Below are 20,095 nucleotides of genomic sequence, written 5' to 3'. Positions count from 1 at the left end.
GCCTGTTTTTAATATAGGAAAAAATAAAAAATGGATATAAACAAACTTTTAAATTAGGAATGTGTTTAAATATTATATTAATTATTAGAAATATTAGTAGGCGAATATTTTTATGCGCAAATTTATCCTAGAAAGTTTTGCAATCAACTGCTTTTACGAGTTTACGTGCATATAAAATGTGCATCATAGTGAAATACGTTTAATAGCGCAAAACTATAAACGTGTTATATTTTTAAAACTAGAAAAAGAGAACTTTTCATAACTACAGCGTTGTATAAAAGCAGGTGGAAAATATGGCAGGAATAAAAACAGATAGTAATTCAACCGCATAAAATTTTTGTGAGTGACAAAGGTTTTTCAGCTGTAAAGATCTGGATTTAAAGGAAGATTTTCTCAAGACCATCTATTCTAACATTCAATGCAAATGTAACTTGGTTAAAATATGTATCAGACTACAGAAACTTTCGTTCGTCGTATAAAATTCGCTAGATAACTTTCACTCGTGATGAAAGACTCAAATCTGGAAAAAGAGTTTTTGCCAAAATAGACTATTCAAATATTTAATGTAAATGTTCGATTAAAATTCCAGCTGCACCGAAACTTTCTGTGTGTGAAGGGAAATTCATTAGGTAACTCGTATGCATTATAAAAGATTCAGTTATGAAAAATGCGTAGTTTAAAGTAGACCATTCTAATACCTGATGCTCTAATACACCTAAAAGCTATATTAAAATTTTAACTTGTCAAAATAATTTTTTCCATACGATGAAAAAATCGCCAGGTAATTATTTTTTTAAATTAGAAATAATACTAAGTTTTAATGAATGAAATGTTACGCGCGGAGTGACATTGACTAGTTAATTTTTGATATTATAGAAAATCATACAAAATTTAGATCGTGAAAAAATATTTACTTGACTATATCAAACATCCTGCTGTTTTATCTAGACTGACCGAATTAAAATTTTAATCTATCCAAAAAATGTTTTCCACGCAACGATAAAATTTCCGAGTAATTACTTCTTGTCAGAAGAAATCACGAATGTGAAAAGGGATATAAAATTGACGTCACATATCAGAGACAAGGGCTGACGTACGTGAGGAGAAACTTGCCAAGCAAATTTTGCCGTAAAAATTTCAAAATATATTTTAAAATATATTTATGCTCGTAGACAAATCGTTCCGTCATATAGTCTTGGTTCTGAGGTAAATTTGCGATTCGCATTACACGGGCCATAAATCACAATGGTGGCGCGGATGGAAGGTAGCGCCACATTCGAAACGCGGGATGCATTCACGGTTGCGAGCGCAGTCTCTACGCCAGCCCGTTTCGATCGGAATAATACATCGCAATTTTAATCTCTTGGGTGCAATACGGGCACGCGATATACGCGGCCCGCGCGATATTGACGAATAAATACCGGAATAAACGATGCTCGTGCCCGACGTTCGATTAAGGGGTGAAATTGGAAAATTTGGCCTGTGGCCACCTCGTGAAGAAAATCGTAGGATACTGTTTCACCACACGCGATTGGTTTATCAGGATTTTTTTAAATTTATATCACACGTCATCGCGTATTTTATATCCCTTTCCACATTTATAGCGTACATCGGCGTTCCGGCGCACCGCGCGCTTTCTTTAAACATCAGATATTGGCAATCAAATTGATATAAATATGCCGCGGTTATTTCAATATCGAAGTATGAATATTAATTTGACAGTGCCCAGTCAGCACTGTTAACGATTGTTTCCTGTTACACTTTTATTTGATTTAACGTCAAATGCGATTCTGAATGGTATATTTACTCAACATAAGTTTTAAAATACAGACATTGAGATACAACCATTTAGATAGCTATATTTCGCGCTAGAATTCTCTCTTCTTCTTCCGACCGTGATCTTATTAGAGAGAACGAAGACTTTCGATGTTTCCAGGAGTCATCGAGCTAATTCGATGGCCTATCGGTACTGTTGTTGCGAGCGATCCCGATAAATCGCGAACGGACTTGAGTTTACGAAAACGATTCGAGGTGAATTTATCCGGCCGTTGCTGGTGACAGTATTGATTGCAAAACTTTGGAAACTACTTAAAACTTTTTCCGCTATTTTTCCTTCTCCTACAAACTCTTTCTCTCCCGCCCCTCGCTTGCTCGATTCGACTCATTTACAGTTACGAGGGCTGTTCCTTTCTCGATGAGATACCTATCGAAACAACTTGCATTACACGCCCGAACTTCATTCCCGGCATTCTTATGTACATGACGTCATTTTTTGGAGTATCTCGCTATTAGTCTATATACATGCTTTTTTCGACAGCTCCAAGCGAATGAATGTTCCCCAGGATTTAGGATTAAGGTCAACTTGTATAGAGTCTGTTCGGGTAAAATTATTGAAAAAGGCTACAGTGTATGGAGGCTTTTACGATGGATTCGTAGCACTTTGCCTGGAAATTGGAAATAAGAGACCAATCGATTCGATATGATATCAATCATCTGACCTTATCCTTAGAAAAATACAATTATATTGGGAGGATATCCGATTGCTGATAAAACCGACATCTTTGAACGTGATACTTTGCTATCGAAAAAGCGTTAAAAATGAGACATGTTTTTTAAATATAATTTTTGCACAATTAACTATTGTGTTACACTCCATAAACATATTGAGTCTCTACACAACACATAATATAAATTTTTAAAATTTATTAAATTTTGTACTTAGAATCATATAACTAAAAATTTAAATATCTTTCGCCTTTCGCCCATGTTTTATTTATTAAAGTCATATATTACTATTAATATTGCTGTTTCATTGCATCATATTTTTTAAAATAATTTTTATGCAAAAAAATACTTATATTTTATGTGATACACTTAGAGAATAATTAATAATAAATTGATATAATATTGTGGCATTTATTATTTTGATAATAAAAATATGTAAACCTCCACTAGTTTTCTAGATTTGTTTTCTTTTTTTGCCAAATGTTCTAATTCTCTTCCCTATCGTTCGAATCTCATGAAAAAAATCTGGTTACCCTATCTAAGATTCCAGATTACTTGGGGATTCTAGGATCCCAGAATCTCTCTAAGATCCAAGAATCTTTGGATCTACATATAAAATGCAAAAATTTCAGAGTCCTTGATACCTATCTTAGACATTACCGAGTATATCCAAGAGGGCAACGATCAGCATATCGGGTGGGATCTCCATTCCACGCGAGCGCTCTCGAGTTACCCAATTACGCGGACGGATTGTTGACTCCTTTCCACTCGTTCTACGCGATCCGTTCCCCATTAAGCTCGCGCGGGACGAGCACGAGTTTGCTTACGAGAATAGCGAGCGGGGGGAGAGGGGAAGGCGAGGGGGGCGATAAAGCGTCGATGCCGCGCGATCTTCCGGATGTTGCCGATCGCTGATGGAATTGCAGCACACGTCGCCAGTACGGGGCTGCAGGTGCAGCCACACACGTATCCGGGACGAACTATTTGGCAAACACGGATTCTAGGTTGAATGGCAAATTGCGCCGATACACGCTACAATGCGCGCACGAAGCGAGCGCGCGGCTGCGTCTCGCGAAGGACGCTAGTTTCTCGTCAGGAAACGTGACTTCTCGCATTTCGAGGAGCAAGAGAAGAGACTTACCGATCCGTCAATGGGTAGGGTGTTCGGTTCGCACGCGATGTATCGAGAAGATACGGAAATCTGAAACGGGAATTTTGGCTCTATACGTTCTAACGGGATCGACGATAAGCTTATGTCGATAAGCTGTATTACGGGATCGACGCGACGTCTGCTGTAAATACGATATAATTCTAGTCTTGTCAGCCGGAATTCCGCTCGAACATCTTGACATTGTGTACACGTTTCGCACTACTCGGGTCTCCCTCTCGTTTCTCTCTCTCTCTCTCTCTCTCTCTCTCTCTCTCTCTCTCTGTCTCTCTCTCTCTCTCTACCTTTCCTGATCACAGTTCAGGGGCGAACGATGCCCCAGGCCATTTACCGCGCTTCTGCGGTGAACCGGGGGATTCGGGATTGTATATGAGGCTTACGGAGTATCCGCACAACACCGGTTCTGCATGCATGGGTAACGAAACACCATTCAAGTGCCGGCACCGTCAACTGATACGGATATTTCTCTCGCGTCTTTAACACCCCCCGTTTGTTCGCGCCGCGCGTTGCTCTAAATTAATGTGTCGAATTACCTTACGAGCTTACAGTTGATTTTAACAAAAAGTAACAATATTATTTTTTTGCTTTTACGCTTTCTTTATATTTTGTATCCAACATTATATTCAACATCATTATATTTAACATTATCCCAGTATAATTAAGTAAAAATTCTGTCACAATGAAGTGACGAGCATAAATTAAAATACGTAATTTTATTACTTTTTATACTGCTAAAGATTAATTCGTATAAAAAAATGCATTTCTTCACACTTTCAACCATTTACAGCGTAAGCATTTTATATATTTCAACATTTGAAGTCACTTAGAAAAACCGTATAAAAAAATTATAATGCGGTGTTTTTAACGTCGTACTTCCCGATAATACTTCCCTAAAAATCATGAGGATACTCACAGCTGTGTACTCTTGCAGCTATAAAGGACAAGTACGGCGGATGGTTGCAATCACGAAGCAAATTGTCCTCCTTTCGCACGACCACCGATCGTTCCGATTTCACCCTCCACTGAGGTGGCGAGAATTTTTCGCTGTAGAAAGGGTTGGAAGTCTACGAGCTGTCGAGCAACTGACAACGAAGGGTGGCGGCGTTAGAGGGAGCAGCCGTTGATGGCCGCTTCTTTTTGTCGTCGTGGAAAAACGCCGCCGTTAAACTTTTTCCAATGCGCTAGGGCACGAGTAAAATATCGAGTAAATGCGCCCGCTGTAGCGAGCGCCCATTAATTCGACGGAGACGCGAGAGAATGGGAAAAGCTTAGCCCCGCGACCCCCTTTTATCCTAGGAAGTTCGTGTACATATTTACTGGCATCGGCGCGCGTCTTTATCTCCAGTTGAGAAAGCCGAGTTTTCATTTGCTTCGTGATTGCAAAATAAAAGCGGACTGGTGACTGCAACGAAAACAGCAAGTTTTTCCCCTCACCCCCGATCTAGATTTTATTATTTCTTAGCTTCTAACCGATTAGCTTCTAATGTTAATTTTTAGAAGAATATTTTAATCTATAATTTGTTTGCGATATGTTGTGACTGGGTTAATCTAGAAAGTAGGACAAGTGCATTAAAAGTTAAAAATATCAATGCTTTAATAACACACATGCTATTAAATTCTTGTCTGTCCGATTAAAAATCACCGAGATTTAAATGGATCGACGATATGCATTGCAAATGCGCGTTAGAATACGAATATGAAATCGTCAACCTTGAGCAACATGTGTCATCGTAACATGTCCGTTTGCTTGCTCTTGGATGTTGAAGGACCGGCCGTTACAAATTTGGATAGTCGGTTAACATTGATATTGACAGTCAAACGAGCGTCCAACCGCAATGCATATACATAAGCCGGCCACTGAGAGATGTTCGCATCGCACTTCTGCTTGTATCCACTTTATGCAATGGGAAAACGTTGCACCTGAGTGCAAGGTGGCATTGTGTCGCGTTGAGCTCGTGCAAAAATCATTGCCCAACATGTATACTCGGCACGTATTCGCATCACATTATGGAAAATAAAACGTTGCACATTTACGCTGTCCGTAAAAAGAGAAAAATTATTACGCGCCATCATACCATGGTCCGTTTGAAATTCATTTTGTTTTTATTTCTGATGATTCGGTCATTTCTATAAAATAATGTAAATGCATAATTTTACAAAAAAGAAAATCGCCGACGAAATGCATTTCGAAAGCATAAACTTATCTGAATTATTTATCTTGTAACAGTGAAATTTTCTAGTTATTTGCCCGCACTTTAGCTTTCCAATTTATGCTGTCTCCAAAATTCACTCATCTCATTGTGTCGTGATTAAATGCCAATATTTCAGGAGTTCAAAAATATACTTAAAAAACTAAATTCATACATTTGTAACCTTCACTTAGTGAATTACGACATCATGACCGACAAATTGTGTAACTAGTCTGTTCTTGCTTGATATATTTGATATTTATAGATTTAGTTCGCTCACATCACACAATCTGTTTTGTTACGTCTAATTTCCATTATCTTGTAGTTTATTTTATCCATCTACTTGGTCACGGACCACCCCGCGCGGCTAACGTTTTCACGTCCGGAATTAGCCTCCATATTGGCTCGTGGTGTCTATTGGCAATCGATCGAGTGTTCAGCCAACCACCATGAATATGCACGAGAGAGTACTTCTAGAAAACGTTTCCAGCGTACACTCCCGTCGAATGTGCACCATCGGCTGTTTGATCATCGTGTTCCGCGACACAATGGAAATTTGCAATTTACTTCGTTGACTTCCAAGTCGGAAATCGTTGGGAAATATACGTGAATATAATGTCATATAAAATGCTATGTATGATATCCGGCAAAGCATATGATCAGTAGCAGAACTGTACTTTCGAATTTGAAATTGAATTTTCTCTAACAATAAGACATTTAAACCGCAGACTGAATCCATGATATATAAATTTAAATATTAAAGATTTTTAATTTATAGATTAATAAAATTTATTATTGATTTGTGGATTTATTACAGGGCTGCAAATAATAACCTAGCAATTTGTTATATCAAAAACATAATAGAAAACAAATAATTGTTTGTAAAATAAAGTAAAATGTCGTACATGTATTGTAGGTATATTATGAAGAACGTTAAATGATTCGTATTTTCCACGCATTTATATTTTTGATCCTCTATTATAATTTCCATATAACATTTTCTCAAACAACTGGCATTTAAAATAAACTGCTTTCGTCCGAAAAAAAATAATCTGCGAGATGAAAAATGGTTCTGCAATTTCGATATTCACCGTCGGAATACATATTTCAATATATGCCGCACGATACTTTGTAATCGGAGGCTCTTTGTAGCTTTGCTGCCTCAAATTGCAGTGTTATTTCCATGTTTTTTTTTTTATTAAAAAATATAATGCTCGTGCATGTGCACCGCGAAATAACCGGGCGATTTATGCCTCCGTTTGTTAGTAGCGATGTCGCGGCGGCAATGCGGTGACGATTCATTCGGAGTTTAACGCACAAAAGCCCGGGTGTACCCATTAGCGAGATACTTCGGGATTCAGTTGAATGCGAAAGCCGCGTTTAATGGCGGGGAATGCGAAACTATCGATAAAGTTTCCCGTTTCCGACTACGACGGAGAGTCAAAGAGGTCGTCCGCGGCCTTGTAATTCGACTTTTGTGCTGCTGCAACAAGGGAGGCAAATGACATAATAGTATTATATCAACATTTAGATAATCCTCCAAGAATTCTAACCTTACGCGATAACGATGTTATAGCTGTAATAAATCGTCATCTTATCATAACTCATAAGAAGATATATAAAGTAAAAAGAAAGAAAAAAATGATAACTGCTTATACGCAGCTCGACGGACTGCAGGCATAATTATTTTAATAAATTCAATAAAACTCTTTTTTTATTATAATTTTTCTTATATAAAAGATATTTTTTTATTTTAAAATTAATTTCTAAAACGTTTAAATATTATGTGCCTTCAAGTTTCCAAATATATTGATTAATTCAGCTTATATTTGAAAGTGTTTCCGTATTTACGTTAATTATGTTAAATATACAAATACGCGTCATTGATCGCGTGTCAAATTGGGTTACATTGATATATAAATGTTTCTTATTTACATGGAACAAATATCGAGAATCATCGCGTTGCGCGGTATAATAAATCATTGCACGGTCTTAAATCCAGAGCCGTGGTTATCCCAAAACGAGAAGTTAGATCATCTCGTAGTCGGCAAGCTACTTCGCAATTACGATTTTAATTATAAACGGGCGTTACCGAGGGGCTTGACGGAACCGTTGTTATCCGTGCGACGCACTCTTGATTTGCGAAATTAAGTGAAAATATTTATGAGCAATTTACACGCGGCCGATATTACGCGCTACATGTTTTACGCGGTAACACGCGCGCGTATCGTCGTCTCACGGGTACTCGGAGTACTTCGTCGACCACGGACTTTGTCGCAAATTAAATGCGGTTGCCGTCGGGCTTATCCTCGGTCTGAAATTTCCTCTGAATTATTGACGAACTGCCGCTTTTGACTCTTGATGAAAGGAGCGTCCCTTTATTCCTCATGTAACATGGAGTGTAATGAATCTCGTAATAACCAACTCGTCCGACAAAAGAATCATCCTTTGTGGCATTCAATCGGCCTCATTAATTTTCCATTACCGATTCGTACTCGAAAAAACGGCAGAGAAACTAATTTTAATTCAGCGAAACAGCACTTTTAACACTTTAACATACCGGCCTCTTATATTATGAGAGCCATATCTTTACGCCTGTATCTTCATTGAATTATAGCTAGAACTCGATAATAAATTTGCACAAGTCTCGAAAGAACGCTGAGTATGGGTAAATTAAGCTATAACATACTTTAAGTGAATTGCTTCAGTGAAAACGACGGTTGTGGTCAGACACGGCTGACCTCACTTCGCTTCTACCACTAGCGCTGCGCTATAAAGGCGTACCGCACACTCGCATTAGAATAAACTGATATCTATCTACACTGTTCACATCAAACGTGCAATAAATGTGGAATATGTGGTAGTACTACGGCACCATCGTATCCTTTTAACCCTCGAGGGCGAGCCGCGAGCGCACCGCATATATGTGCTTCGACAAAGGAGTGGGTTTGGACTGTCACGTACGATTTTGAAATAATGCCAAGGCGCAGACAAGTCTTGCATATGTCGATGTTTACAATGTTACAATATAATATAAAACTTAACTTATTTATACAACGACATTGTTACACTTCTGCATAATATGAAAACTATGAAATTAGTGATAACTGCCAGCAAAAATTAAATTAATGATGATTTTAATTATAAGTTCGTATATACATATTTGTACTTTTTACAACATCTTTAGCTCATTTAATTTTTACTTTGCACTTTCGCATGCAAAATACACTTGCAATTAAAGCATAAAAACGATAGAACGTAAAAAAAAAGTTGTCTAATAAAAATTCTTTTCTTTTATACTACCTATTCAGAGAATATAGTCTTCGTGAGATGATGTAGGTAGGGAAAGACGTCTGAGATTCTTAAACAAGACTTGTTAAAGTAAAAATAAAAAATTGGTATAAACGGGAGAATTTAAAAAACAAAAGGTATAAAACTTCATGAAATGGCGTTGTAAGTTAAAAGGCAATCGTGATAAAAAATATCTTGGGCGAAAAGATCGTTGCTTTCGAAAGATTCTCGAATTGGAGAAACTTTGTTATCACACATGTTGTTTTGTCGTTTCTCAAACATGCGCAACTAGCCAACAAAATTGCGAATAATTATTGCGACTCGGACATCCGCATGCCATGTGTTTAGCATGTCGAAGCAAACAGCAACAGCCTGTACAAAGTTCCGAATGTTTGGTGAGTTCGCATTAGCGTTTTCCCCCGGAATCCCGAGAAGCCACGAGTACTTTCCGAGGATATTAATACACTGGATATTCGTATAGAGCCCGTCTTTATTCAGTTAAATCCTATACGCGGACAGTATATTTAAAAGATATCGTCAGTTGCATTTTTATACACTCTGTGTATAATAAATCTTTTGATATAATATTGATGAAATAATACAATATAAATTGCAAACTGATATGATATAATTTTATGCTTTAAAATCAAATCGGAAAATTAAAATTTATTAAATATTAAAAACAAATAAAATATATAATATTACACAACAAAATATGAAAATATTTAATTAAAGAAAATTTAAAAGCTTTCGTTGTTAATTCTTGTTTCAAGTCGCCAAATTGAACGAGCGGATGTTTTACGTTTTTCTGTGTCGATTTCGAGAGTGAGTGATCAAAATCTAATCAACGCGAAAAGCGTGCCAAGAGACATCCATATGTATCATCTGTCTTAAACTATTTTGCATACGCTCCGTCTGCGAGAGAGAAAAGGGGCTTTAGAAGGGGGGAAATTGGAATATCTTTCGTCCGGAAGACGGAGGATATTCTAAAAGAGAAAATGAAAAGTGACGGACATAAGAATGTGCGCAGGACTGAGGAAACAAAATGTGCCTTTGATGTCGTTCAGCTTGGTCGAACCTTTTTGCATTCCTTTGATACTTCGAAGTCCTCAAAGTCTTCGCAGCAAATAGAACAGACGAAGAAGACGAACTTTGGTCCCCGTCATCTAAAGAACCTCATATTAAAGAGAACGTATTAAAGAGAATATAATATTATTCCTATGTAGACACATTTCTGTCATTTTTACTTGCTTGACAATGTGCATTAAAGATTTGAGTCGGTAATTAGATGGATATTAATATAAGTTCAGGAAATTTACATTTCATCTTAATAGACGTTTGAAAATGATCTCTATATATTTAATACCTCATAATCGAGAAGAATCCGTATTTATATAAGAATTATATTTTTCAAAATTATATCAGTCGCTCAGCTTACGTAGATATTAATTATAGAATGCAAAAATATGATTAGCTGCTATTTAATACTTTTAACCGATTTTTACAAATATATATCAAATAATAAAAAAACATTTAGTATTTTCAAAAATTGTAACTATGAATGTTTTTTAAATGTAAAAATGATCAAATTTCTAGCTTCAAAATTCTTCGAAAATTAAATCGGAGAGAACTGGAGAGAATTGGAAACACTATCGAGTCTCATTGAGAGTATTTCATTGTTGCCTAGTGAACTGATTAAAAAAAAAAAAAAAATCGAGGGATTTTGTTCGGCGGACTATTGCGTGAACGTGAATAACGTTCAACGTAATCTGTCTTCGTACGTGCCATTTGCCTTTGACGTTTACCACCGCGAAAGGCGCCGTGCTATTGATGATAGCGGCGGCGTTGTCAGGGTTGATAGCGGGGTTGATAACGCTACGGCCGTGGACATACAGTTTCGCGGGCGAGAAATAATGAAATTTGCCGTTGACGAGGCGAATGGTGATTAATGAGCCGCACACAGGTACGAATGTCGTGTCGCTCGACTGAGGCTGCGCGCACATGTGCATGCACGCTGTGCTAGAAAAGTTCGACGACCGAATGACTAACAAGAGCAGGGAGAAAAAGATTGATCGAAATACAATTGTATGTACGGAGATAAAAAAAATTACGTGGAAACTTCGTTTGCAGTTTCTTTGACCGTTTCAAAGTCGATTTTTCTTTAGCAATGCATTAGAGCTCATTTTCTCGTATTTTTTTGTAATTTTCAACATTGATTGTCTTGGGGATTAAATGTCACATTAAAAGAAAAGTTGTTTAAGTAAAACGAATAGATAATGACAAAGAAATTTACGAAAGGCCAATTGTATAATATCAATTGCTCACGTAATGTGCATGACACACGAAAAAAGATGTCTTATAGTTTCAACGAAACTTTCAGTTCATCTTTGAATATTCAATACGATCTCAAAGTTTGAGCACTTAATATTGCAATGCCTTGTATATTAATAGAATAGAACTTGGCAACGAGAACTTGAAATATAAAACGGCTACATTTCATGTTCCAGCTCATATACGGAAACAATGAAGTGGCTTTGGATAATTGTCTTAGTGGCTCTGGCGCTGCCAGCTGCTGTACCACGAAAAATCCACAGGAGCAAGCCGAGTAAGTAAACACCTTTAAATAAGTAATTTTCACGAGCAGTTGTAGCAGAGAAATATTATTCCTGAAATAAACTGCTTTAAAAGTTTATGCGAAGAGAATAACTTGTGTCTTTCTTTTATTCTTTTATTAATTACAATTATTGCATTTGTTGGTCGTTTTTGCGCATCCCGGACGCTCTATCTAACTTCTGAGAAATGGAAGTTCGTGAGGTTTCACGGTGAGCTTTCGTATACGAGAACATCAAAGAACGTATCTTGTAACTATCCGGAAAGATATTCGATCAAAATGCTCCCGTTTTCACCGTTATCCTATCACGGACATTCTTGTATACTGGTTCCCAAAAGGATCGCGGAAGGCTACTCGATACATCGCGAGCAGGCGGAAAGTCGATTTTGATCGGGACACGGCCGCGGAGAATCACTTCACATCGTGATGAAGAAAACCGCCCGTGCCGTCGCTTGTTTCCCCGCATAACGACGGTAAGCCGATTCCGAAAGAGACCCGTGACTGTTCAAAAATACACACGATATTGCTATCCGAAATTGTTTTACGATAGATTTTCAATTCTTCCGACAATCTGGACGATAAAAACGAAGAAAATATTCTGTTTTTATCAAAGGAGGATATATGCGGAATAAAGCATTTAGACAGAGTCGAAACAGGAACTGAAACGATATCGCGTCATGTGATAGCGAGAATAGCATCCGTTTGAAACATTTCCGTTTTTCAACCGGACATTCGAGTAATTTCCGAAATGATCGGAACTCTCGCGACACGTCGCGAGTAAACGAGAAGTGGAAAGTACATTATGAAACAACACGAGCTTCTGTATCCTATAGTTATGGAATTCTGTACTCTTTTTTTCTTCCTTATTCTCACATTTCTTTATGTCCTAACTGACATATTTTGCTGGGAAGCAAAATACGCTTTTCGCTTTCACAGCAAGATCTGTCCAAGATCTTCCCTTTGCTCTTCGCAAAAGAGAACTGAGTAGTCGCAGAGCTATCGGCCAAACTCAAGCCTTCGTCGGCGACAGATGTCGGTTATCGGAAGGAGATGTTTTTTTTTTATTTTCAGCGCCACGTCTATATGGTGACAGAGTCCCTGTCAGTTTAATAAGGACCACTAGTAGCAAGGTGCGGCAGAAGATCGTGGACACCCACAATTACTTTCGCACGCAGGTCAAGCCATCTGCCGCCAACATGCTCGTCATGGTAAGAGCTCCATTTCTATTCCCGCCTAACAAGGGACGAATCCCGTTTACAGTTCAATAAACTTCCAGCGCCTTCAAGATATTGGACAATGATCAAATTTTTATTTAGAAAAATTGATTCCGTATTCGTCGAAGGCTATCATTAGAACTGTGCACCTTGGCGTTGGATTATCCCTTATACCACATCTATGGAAATTTTCAGAATATTGCAATATTATGTAATATTATTGCATAATTACCTATGCAATAATAGATAGTTTGTAAGTTAGATCATTTTCTTTTCTAATCACACAAGTGTTTTTCGTGTTTAAATACCGAGTATATTGTACATGCATGTATAAATATATTTGCGTACAGAGCACGAGAAAAGTCGTTTGTCAGAGATAGATCCACAAAGATGTCACGATTTGATTGTAAATCGCTGCTGGATCGAACGATAAACAGTTTATGGAAGGGAAATTTACACCGCGGGTGCCTCTTACGGTGCTGGAAGTACAAACGCAAGTATTCCAGCGAGACACGAAATCGATATATCCTATTTCCGTTGATCGACGTCTGTCCGCGTGACTCGAACATTAAAGTAAAATTGGTTTTGCCGGGCGGAAGTAGACGTTACGCGCTTCATCGGGACGTTTACGGGAACTTTCACCGGTCGCGATAACCACCTTTCTATAAATTTCATTGGCAGTTCATCACGATATTTTACTAACGCTCGCTTTTTGTCCGCCGTCGTTCTCGCGCTACAGCGCTTGCAGTACGTGCGATCGATAATAATCGATACTGGGAACTTTGATATACTTGTCATCGTGTTGCATCTATTCGTGACGGCATATTTTTGTTATTTCGTGAACGATAAAACACGAAGACTTGGGAATTTTACGAAGATGTGATATAAGATAATTTCGCGATCTCTCTAGTGATATTCGCGGCAAATTTTTACACACTTTAAGACGAATTTATACGCTTCTCTATCTATCATCTCAAATAAGTCATCTAAATCTAAAATAAAAAAGATGTATAACCCTCGGTAGTCATCACACCTCTTTTTTAAACATTTTTTAAAGGATTCTTTTTTAACATAATGCCACTCAAAAAGTTAATATTTTATAATGAGAATACATTCTATACAAAATGTTTAAACTTAATTCTAGATTTTTTTTGCGATCCACTTAAACTGTTAGTTTTTGAACAGCATCCAGCTGTTTAAAAATGGGGTCATTTTGATCCCGTGTGACTACCAAGAGATAATGCGAACACTATTTCTGCAGATATATGATCGTCTACTAGATTGCTGCAAAAAGTTTGTCGTATTAGTACAAAAAGAGTTGAAAGTTTTAGCAAAATCAAAGCCAAAGTATCGCTATGAATTTCATGTTAGTATACTTCACACTTTGTTTGAAATAAAATTTTTCACTTCTCTTTGCAAAGAAGTCGAGTTTTAACTTTGTTTAATACATCAGAGCTTGATAGACAAATGACAAACCTTATACATCAACTTAAAGCTACTTTGAGCGATAAAGAAATAGAAACATCTTCTTTTATACGTTTTGAATAATTACAGGAGATAAATAACATTAAATATTGGAAAAATATTTAATATTGTAATAACATCAAATATATATTACCGATAACATTAAATATTGTTACTCATTATTGCCTAATCAATTTTTTGTAAGAGTTCTGATATGAATACGTATATTACGTATTAATACGTATAATATAATTGTATTATAATCAGATTATTATTAAATTTGAAGTTTTAAGGATCTAGTTTTTTTTATATCAGCTGCTTGGATTTAGAATTCTTTCGCGTATAGGATTCGTGAATAATGCGAACGAACGGTTTCTCAGCCAGTTCGAATAATAGCAGGGATGCTCGCTTTGAAATTCTATCGATTTTCCCCAGATTCACATCTTTCGTTGTACCTTCGACAATACGTTGTCACTTTTCAAAATGGAATCTTCCAAAACTCTTTGGTTCGCGTATCTCTTTCCTTTACAGAAATAGAAATAGCCTTTTGACTATTCGACTATTGAGTCTCGTGATATCGATATTGATAGATTATTTCGTTTATTTGAGATCGATTAATTATGATGCACTTTAATATATTGAAAATTCTATATAATTTAGGATATTTTAATGATAAAAAAAAGAGTGAGCAAATATAAAATAAAAGTCTCTCTCTCTCTCTCTCTCTCTCTCTCTCTCTCTCTCTCTCTCTCTCTCTCTCTCTCTCTCTCTCTCTCTAAAATAAATATCATATCTATATTATGTCTGAGGGATAAAAACTGTTATTGAACTATTATTAAAATTTGAATGAAAATGTATCGTTATTTTATGTTTTTACTGTATATACATCATTTCTGTGTAAAAAATATATAACAATACAAACATTTAATACGTTTGATTTAGTTTTAATTTAATAAATATTAGCAATTCAAATTTATTTCTGAGAAAATCTGTTCACAAATTTAATCATACGATAATTGTTCAAAGATCTGAATATATCCAATAATATTATGTAATAAAATCAATTAGAAAACACAGATTTAACTGGTTTATTCTTCGTAAAATTTGTATTCGGATAACATTCGGAGAAATAATTACTGGTCAACGAATGAGGAGGCACTCTTCTGGAAATGCAACAAAAGCGGCACAATAAATACAGCAGTAACGTAATTCAACTTTCTCGTGTGCACAATACGCATTTAATTTGAGTTTTTGGCAACTTCGCAGTAGATAATGCGCGTCGTTAATTGGACTGATTAAAATTAAGCGGCGAAAGCGCTCGTTATACGCTCGTTTCGCGATTTTCCGTATTTCTCTGGAAAATTATCAGAATTGCTGAATGTAATCCTATAGCAATTATTATTTGCAACACGTGCCTTTCTTCTATTTGGATAATAAAGCATGATAATAAGATGTGCTCTGATGTTTCAGAAATAATGAATAATTAAATAAAGGTAACAGGTTATTTAACTGTGAATTAATTATGTAATTTCAATTACGAATAAAGTGTATAAATTTATAATACAAGTAATTATGAAAAGGCAAACAAAAGTATAATTAATTATACTGTGAACAATTCTCTTGTATTTAATTACACAATTATAATAATTATATATGGGGCATTTTAGAAAACCGCTTCAAAAATATTTCAAAAGTTCTAAAAAATTCTATGTTGTATATAAAAATGTTCAAGCAACAGTCTACAGTGGACTGACTTATGCTTCTAATTTTTTCAATGTTTTTTTTTCAATGGTTTTTTTTTTCGAAAAAAGCTTGAAAAAATAGAAGCAAACGCCAGCCCACTCTGGGTCAAGGCTTAAAAATGTTGATATCTAATATAGGATTTTTGAGAATTTTTTCAGATTTTTAAATTGTGGCCAACGATATGTCGGTTTAAAAAATTATAAATAAATCAAATTTATAAAAAAAATAAAAAAAAATTCCGAATGCTTTTTAAAGTTGGAACAATAACATAAAAAAATCGCGGAGGTCGAGGGTCAAACGCAGGTCGATTTGGCATGGAATGCCCCATATATACATATATGCACATATGTATGTATGTAAAATGTTTTATCTAAACGTAGCTGTAAATTCATTCTTACGGATATATTTCTATTGCTCAATGAAGATATTAAGATGTTAAACGCGCTGTGCATACAAAATAGCGGGTTTGCAGAGATTTACCTTACGAAGCGGTTTACTTGATCAGAAAACTGAATTTTCGAGGTTCGCCGTCGAGTACGGTGCAAGATTTCAATTTCCGCCTGCATCGACGTTATTATCCGATCTATATATAAACATGTATATGTACTATATATCACTCACTTCCCGTTGTTTCTCACGGCGATATAGCGTTGGAGATATTCCAGAAGGAAAGACGATATCTATACCGCAGTTAATAGTTTAACCCAAATAAATCGAAATGTAGATTAATTCAATAGTTTCTTCTTTTAAATAAAACGAAGCAGACACAAGAATGAAAGCGTAAGGAATATATGCAAAGAAGAAGTCAGAACGAAATGGCCATGCACGACTGCTATTGCAATTGTCTTTTTAGCAGTTTATGCTAGTAACGATTGTATAGGTACAATTATATTATTAATAAATTAACATATTTTGTATGATTAATTTCTTTGTTATATTGCACAAATTTTCGAGTATTTGAAGTTAGGTCTTGCACCTGGTAAAATATCTTGCCGGAAAATCTGGTATATTTGTGGACGCGGCCAGGTGTCTACGTGGTCAGACCATCTCTGAATCTCTCCTCGCCGCGCGTTTGCTCGTCGTTTCCTTCGCGCCGCCAATCTCAAGCTTGGTTATAAGTTACACGACTTCCCACTTAAATTCTTTTCCTACGGAAACTACCAGCGACGACACCGTAAAAGCTACTTTCGGCGAGAGTTACGCCGTAGATGCGACTGTTATCTGAGGTTTCTCGGCAAAACTCGAGACGCGATGCAGTTTCTCGAGGAGAGAATGACCGATATCGGGAATACTTCTATCGATTCAGTAGAGATGTGTTAAAGTTGGTTAATATCGAGGATGGTCAACGAAATATTACATTTTTTATCCAGCAAATTATCATTATCAACAATGATATCGCCATTACAATTTATTAAAGGAAATCGTGATTAACTGATTTTATACATTCATGAGTTTATTTCAATGTGAATTTGCAATAGAGAATTATCAGAATTATCTTTACCTTTCCTAATTTTACAATGTTTACGAGTAAATAATTTCCATTTTAAGTGTTTTCATTTATAAAATATCACTGTGTTTTATTGTATATATAAATTATATAAGAGAGAGAGAAAGAGAGAGAGAGCTGACATAATAATAAATACATAAATGTTGATCTATATGAAATATAACGGTAATATACTGAGATCTATTTTACAAACTTCTACGAAGCGAGCAATAATTAAAAATGTAATTTCAAAGCATATTGTGCGCTACAGGATATTGCACCTGGTACTTAGAATTCAGAGTCAACTTTATATAAGCAAGAAAGCAGTCGCCTCGAGATGCATAAATCAAGAAGCGCCTCTGATTAAGGAACCTTGCTCTAGGACTTAGGTTCTGACTTTCTTAAGCTTAATGTAGGCGCGTAGAATGCAATATCGGAACATCACGGGCAACTTTTGACCGTTTTTTTACGTCAAGTTATATAGTTGCAGTTATTGCGATTACAAAGGTCGTTCATTACGGAGAATTAACCCACATTTCTAATTTGGGAAGAAAAACAGATATCGAGCTTGGGAAATATGGGAGAATAAAGGGAAATATGAGAAATAGCGAAAAAAAAAATAGAAAGCGCAGCATCTTCCTTCGAGAAACTTCTGAGAATGCGGGGTACGCCTTTACGGAGCGAACATTATGGTTTTGAAAGCACGATGTTTGCATATAACGAGCAATTAAGAAGCCACAGGAAAGTCAAGAAACTTTTGCCGCTAGTTTACGTATGCACGCAAACGCGAGAAAACTTTTTTTCACTCGTAAACGTGGTTATATTATAGGTATTTAATTAAACTTTAAACTTTTTTTAAATATAATGTACAGAGTCTTTCAATTACGAATCCCTCGATTAATTTGCAGTCATCTTCTTTTTGATAAAAAACAGATTGTGCGCATTTTTCCAACATTTTGTTAACATTTAGTTTTAAATTTATTTGTAACTAATTACTCAAATTGTAAGAATTGTCTATTTGATTGTCTAAAATTTTGTTATCTATTTGGTTCCTTAAAGCTTAATTCACAAAAGAAATTAAATTTTCGATAGCGTTTATAATTTGAAAATTATCAATTATTAATAAAAATATTTTTCCCTTTTAGTCTGTAATATTCGTAGTTTGCAATTAACGATAGTATTTTCCAAGAGCTGTTTGTGTAAAGCGTCAAGCACGTCTGATAATTCTGGATATCTTTCTTTGTTTTAGAAATGGCATTCGGGTTTAGCGAAGGCAGCACAGAGGTGGGCCGATCGCTGCCTCGGTTTAGTTCATGACAATGCAACCGGCCTGTACCTGGATGGCTTTGGACAGAGTGGACAAAATATATTCATCAGTACGGGTCGTACACTCTGGTGAGATATTATTAAATCTTGTTTACTTCTAGTTAGCGAGTTCGTGTTGCAGTCGGTATATTTGTACAGATGTACAGACTCCATGCACGCGCGCCAGACTTTATCTCATGAAAATATACGCCGGTCCATCTGCCATGGATGCGCCGTTAATTAGCTTACTACCGGCTTCATTATTTACATATCAAAGATAACTTCTCGAGAAGATACCATTCGGGATGGTTATTAATATTGCCGTTGGATGCGACGAGATTTCGACTTTTATGTTTTAATTGCGAAATTCCGACACGCAGAGATGATTTTAAAAGAACTGATCACATTTCGATCCATCGGAAAATTTTGCTTCGTGTTGTTGAAAAAGGATATTGCTAATCGTACAGTCGTTAATTCTACAATCAACAAAGCTAAAATTAGATTACGTAGAACGTAAACAAACAGTCCAGTGGTGGGGCTAGCGCGTAGATTTTGCCATGCAGGCCAGGGGCTTCACAAACATTGCCGGACGCGTCATGCTTTACGTTTGCACGCGGACAATTCGCCACGACCACAAATCAAGATCGCTCCCTCCGAATTATTCGTCGGAATGTTGCAGGAACTTCCCCATCAGAATGTGGTACATGGAGTACAAGGACTTCAAGTACGGGCCCAATACGACGAATGAGATCCTCGAGATCGGCCATTACACGCAGGTGGTGTGGGCAACGACACATCTGGTCGGATGCGGGGTGAGCCATTGCACCGGCGGCAAGGGTCCGCTCGGCAAGGATTTCTATATGTATGTTTGCAACTACGCTCCGAGGTAGGTATAATGTTGAACAATTGAAGAACTGTCTCAATAGCGAGTTCAGTTAAACGGATTGAGTTTCATCATCTTGCGTCTCATATAAAAGAATTTTCATACTCTTGTATCAAACGCATGTCCATCAGATATATATATTTCTAGATATGTTTTTCTTCCTTTCATTTTGAGAGAGAATGAATTACATTACTACTCGCGCAATATTGTCTGTATCTATATTTCATAAAAGTGTT

The 20,095-nt window shown here is 36.4% G+C and overlaps 1 protein-coding gene across 4 annotated transcripts in view; it reads left to right on the top strand.

Annotated features, from left to right (window-relative positions):
• Positions 1-20,095, top strand: part of LOC139810329 (cysteine-rich secretory protein 1) — a 50,567-nt gene that overhangs the window by 23,762 nt on the left and 6,710 nt on the right. For all 4 annotated transcript variants that reach the window (XM_071773764.1, XM_071773762.1, XM_071773765.1 and 1 more), the window contains 4 exons: positions 11,661-11,758; positions 12,836-12,972; positions 18,921-19,066; positions 19,656-19,862. In XM_071773764.1, coding sequence (XP_071629865.1) covers positions 11,677-11,758; positions 12,836-12,972; positions 18,921-19,066; positions 19,656-19,862 — 572 coding nt within the window. In that variant the 5' untranslated portion in view covers positions 11,661-11,676. The remainder of the gene's footprint in view (positions 1-11,660; positions 11,759-12,835; positions 12,973-18,920; positions 19,067-19,655; positions 19,863-20,095) is intronic.

The sequence above is a fragment of the Temnothorax longispinosus genome, chromosome 3 (assembly GCF_030848805.1).
Source record: "Temnothorax longispinosus isolate EJ_2023e chromosome 3, Tlon_JGU_v1, whole genome shotgun sequence".
In the NCBI taxonomy this organism is placed as follows: domain Eukaryota; kingdom Metazoa; phylum Arthropoda; class Insecta; order Hymenoptera; family Formicidae; genus Temnothorax; species Temnothorax longispinosus.
The sequence above is the reverse complement of the archived record's forward strand: the minus strand, read 5'-3'. Positions and strand labels throughout refer to the sequence as shown.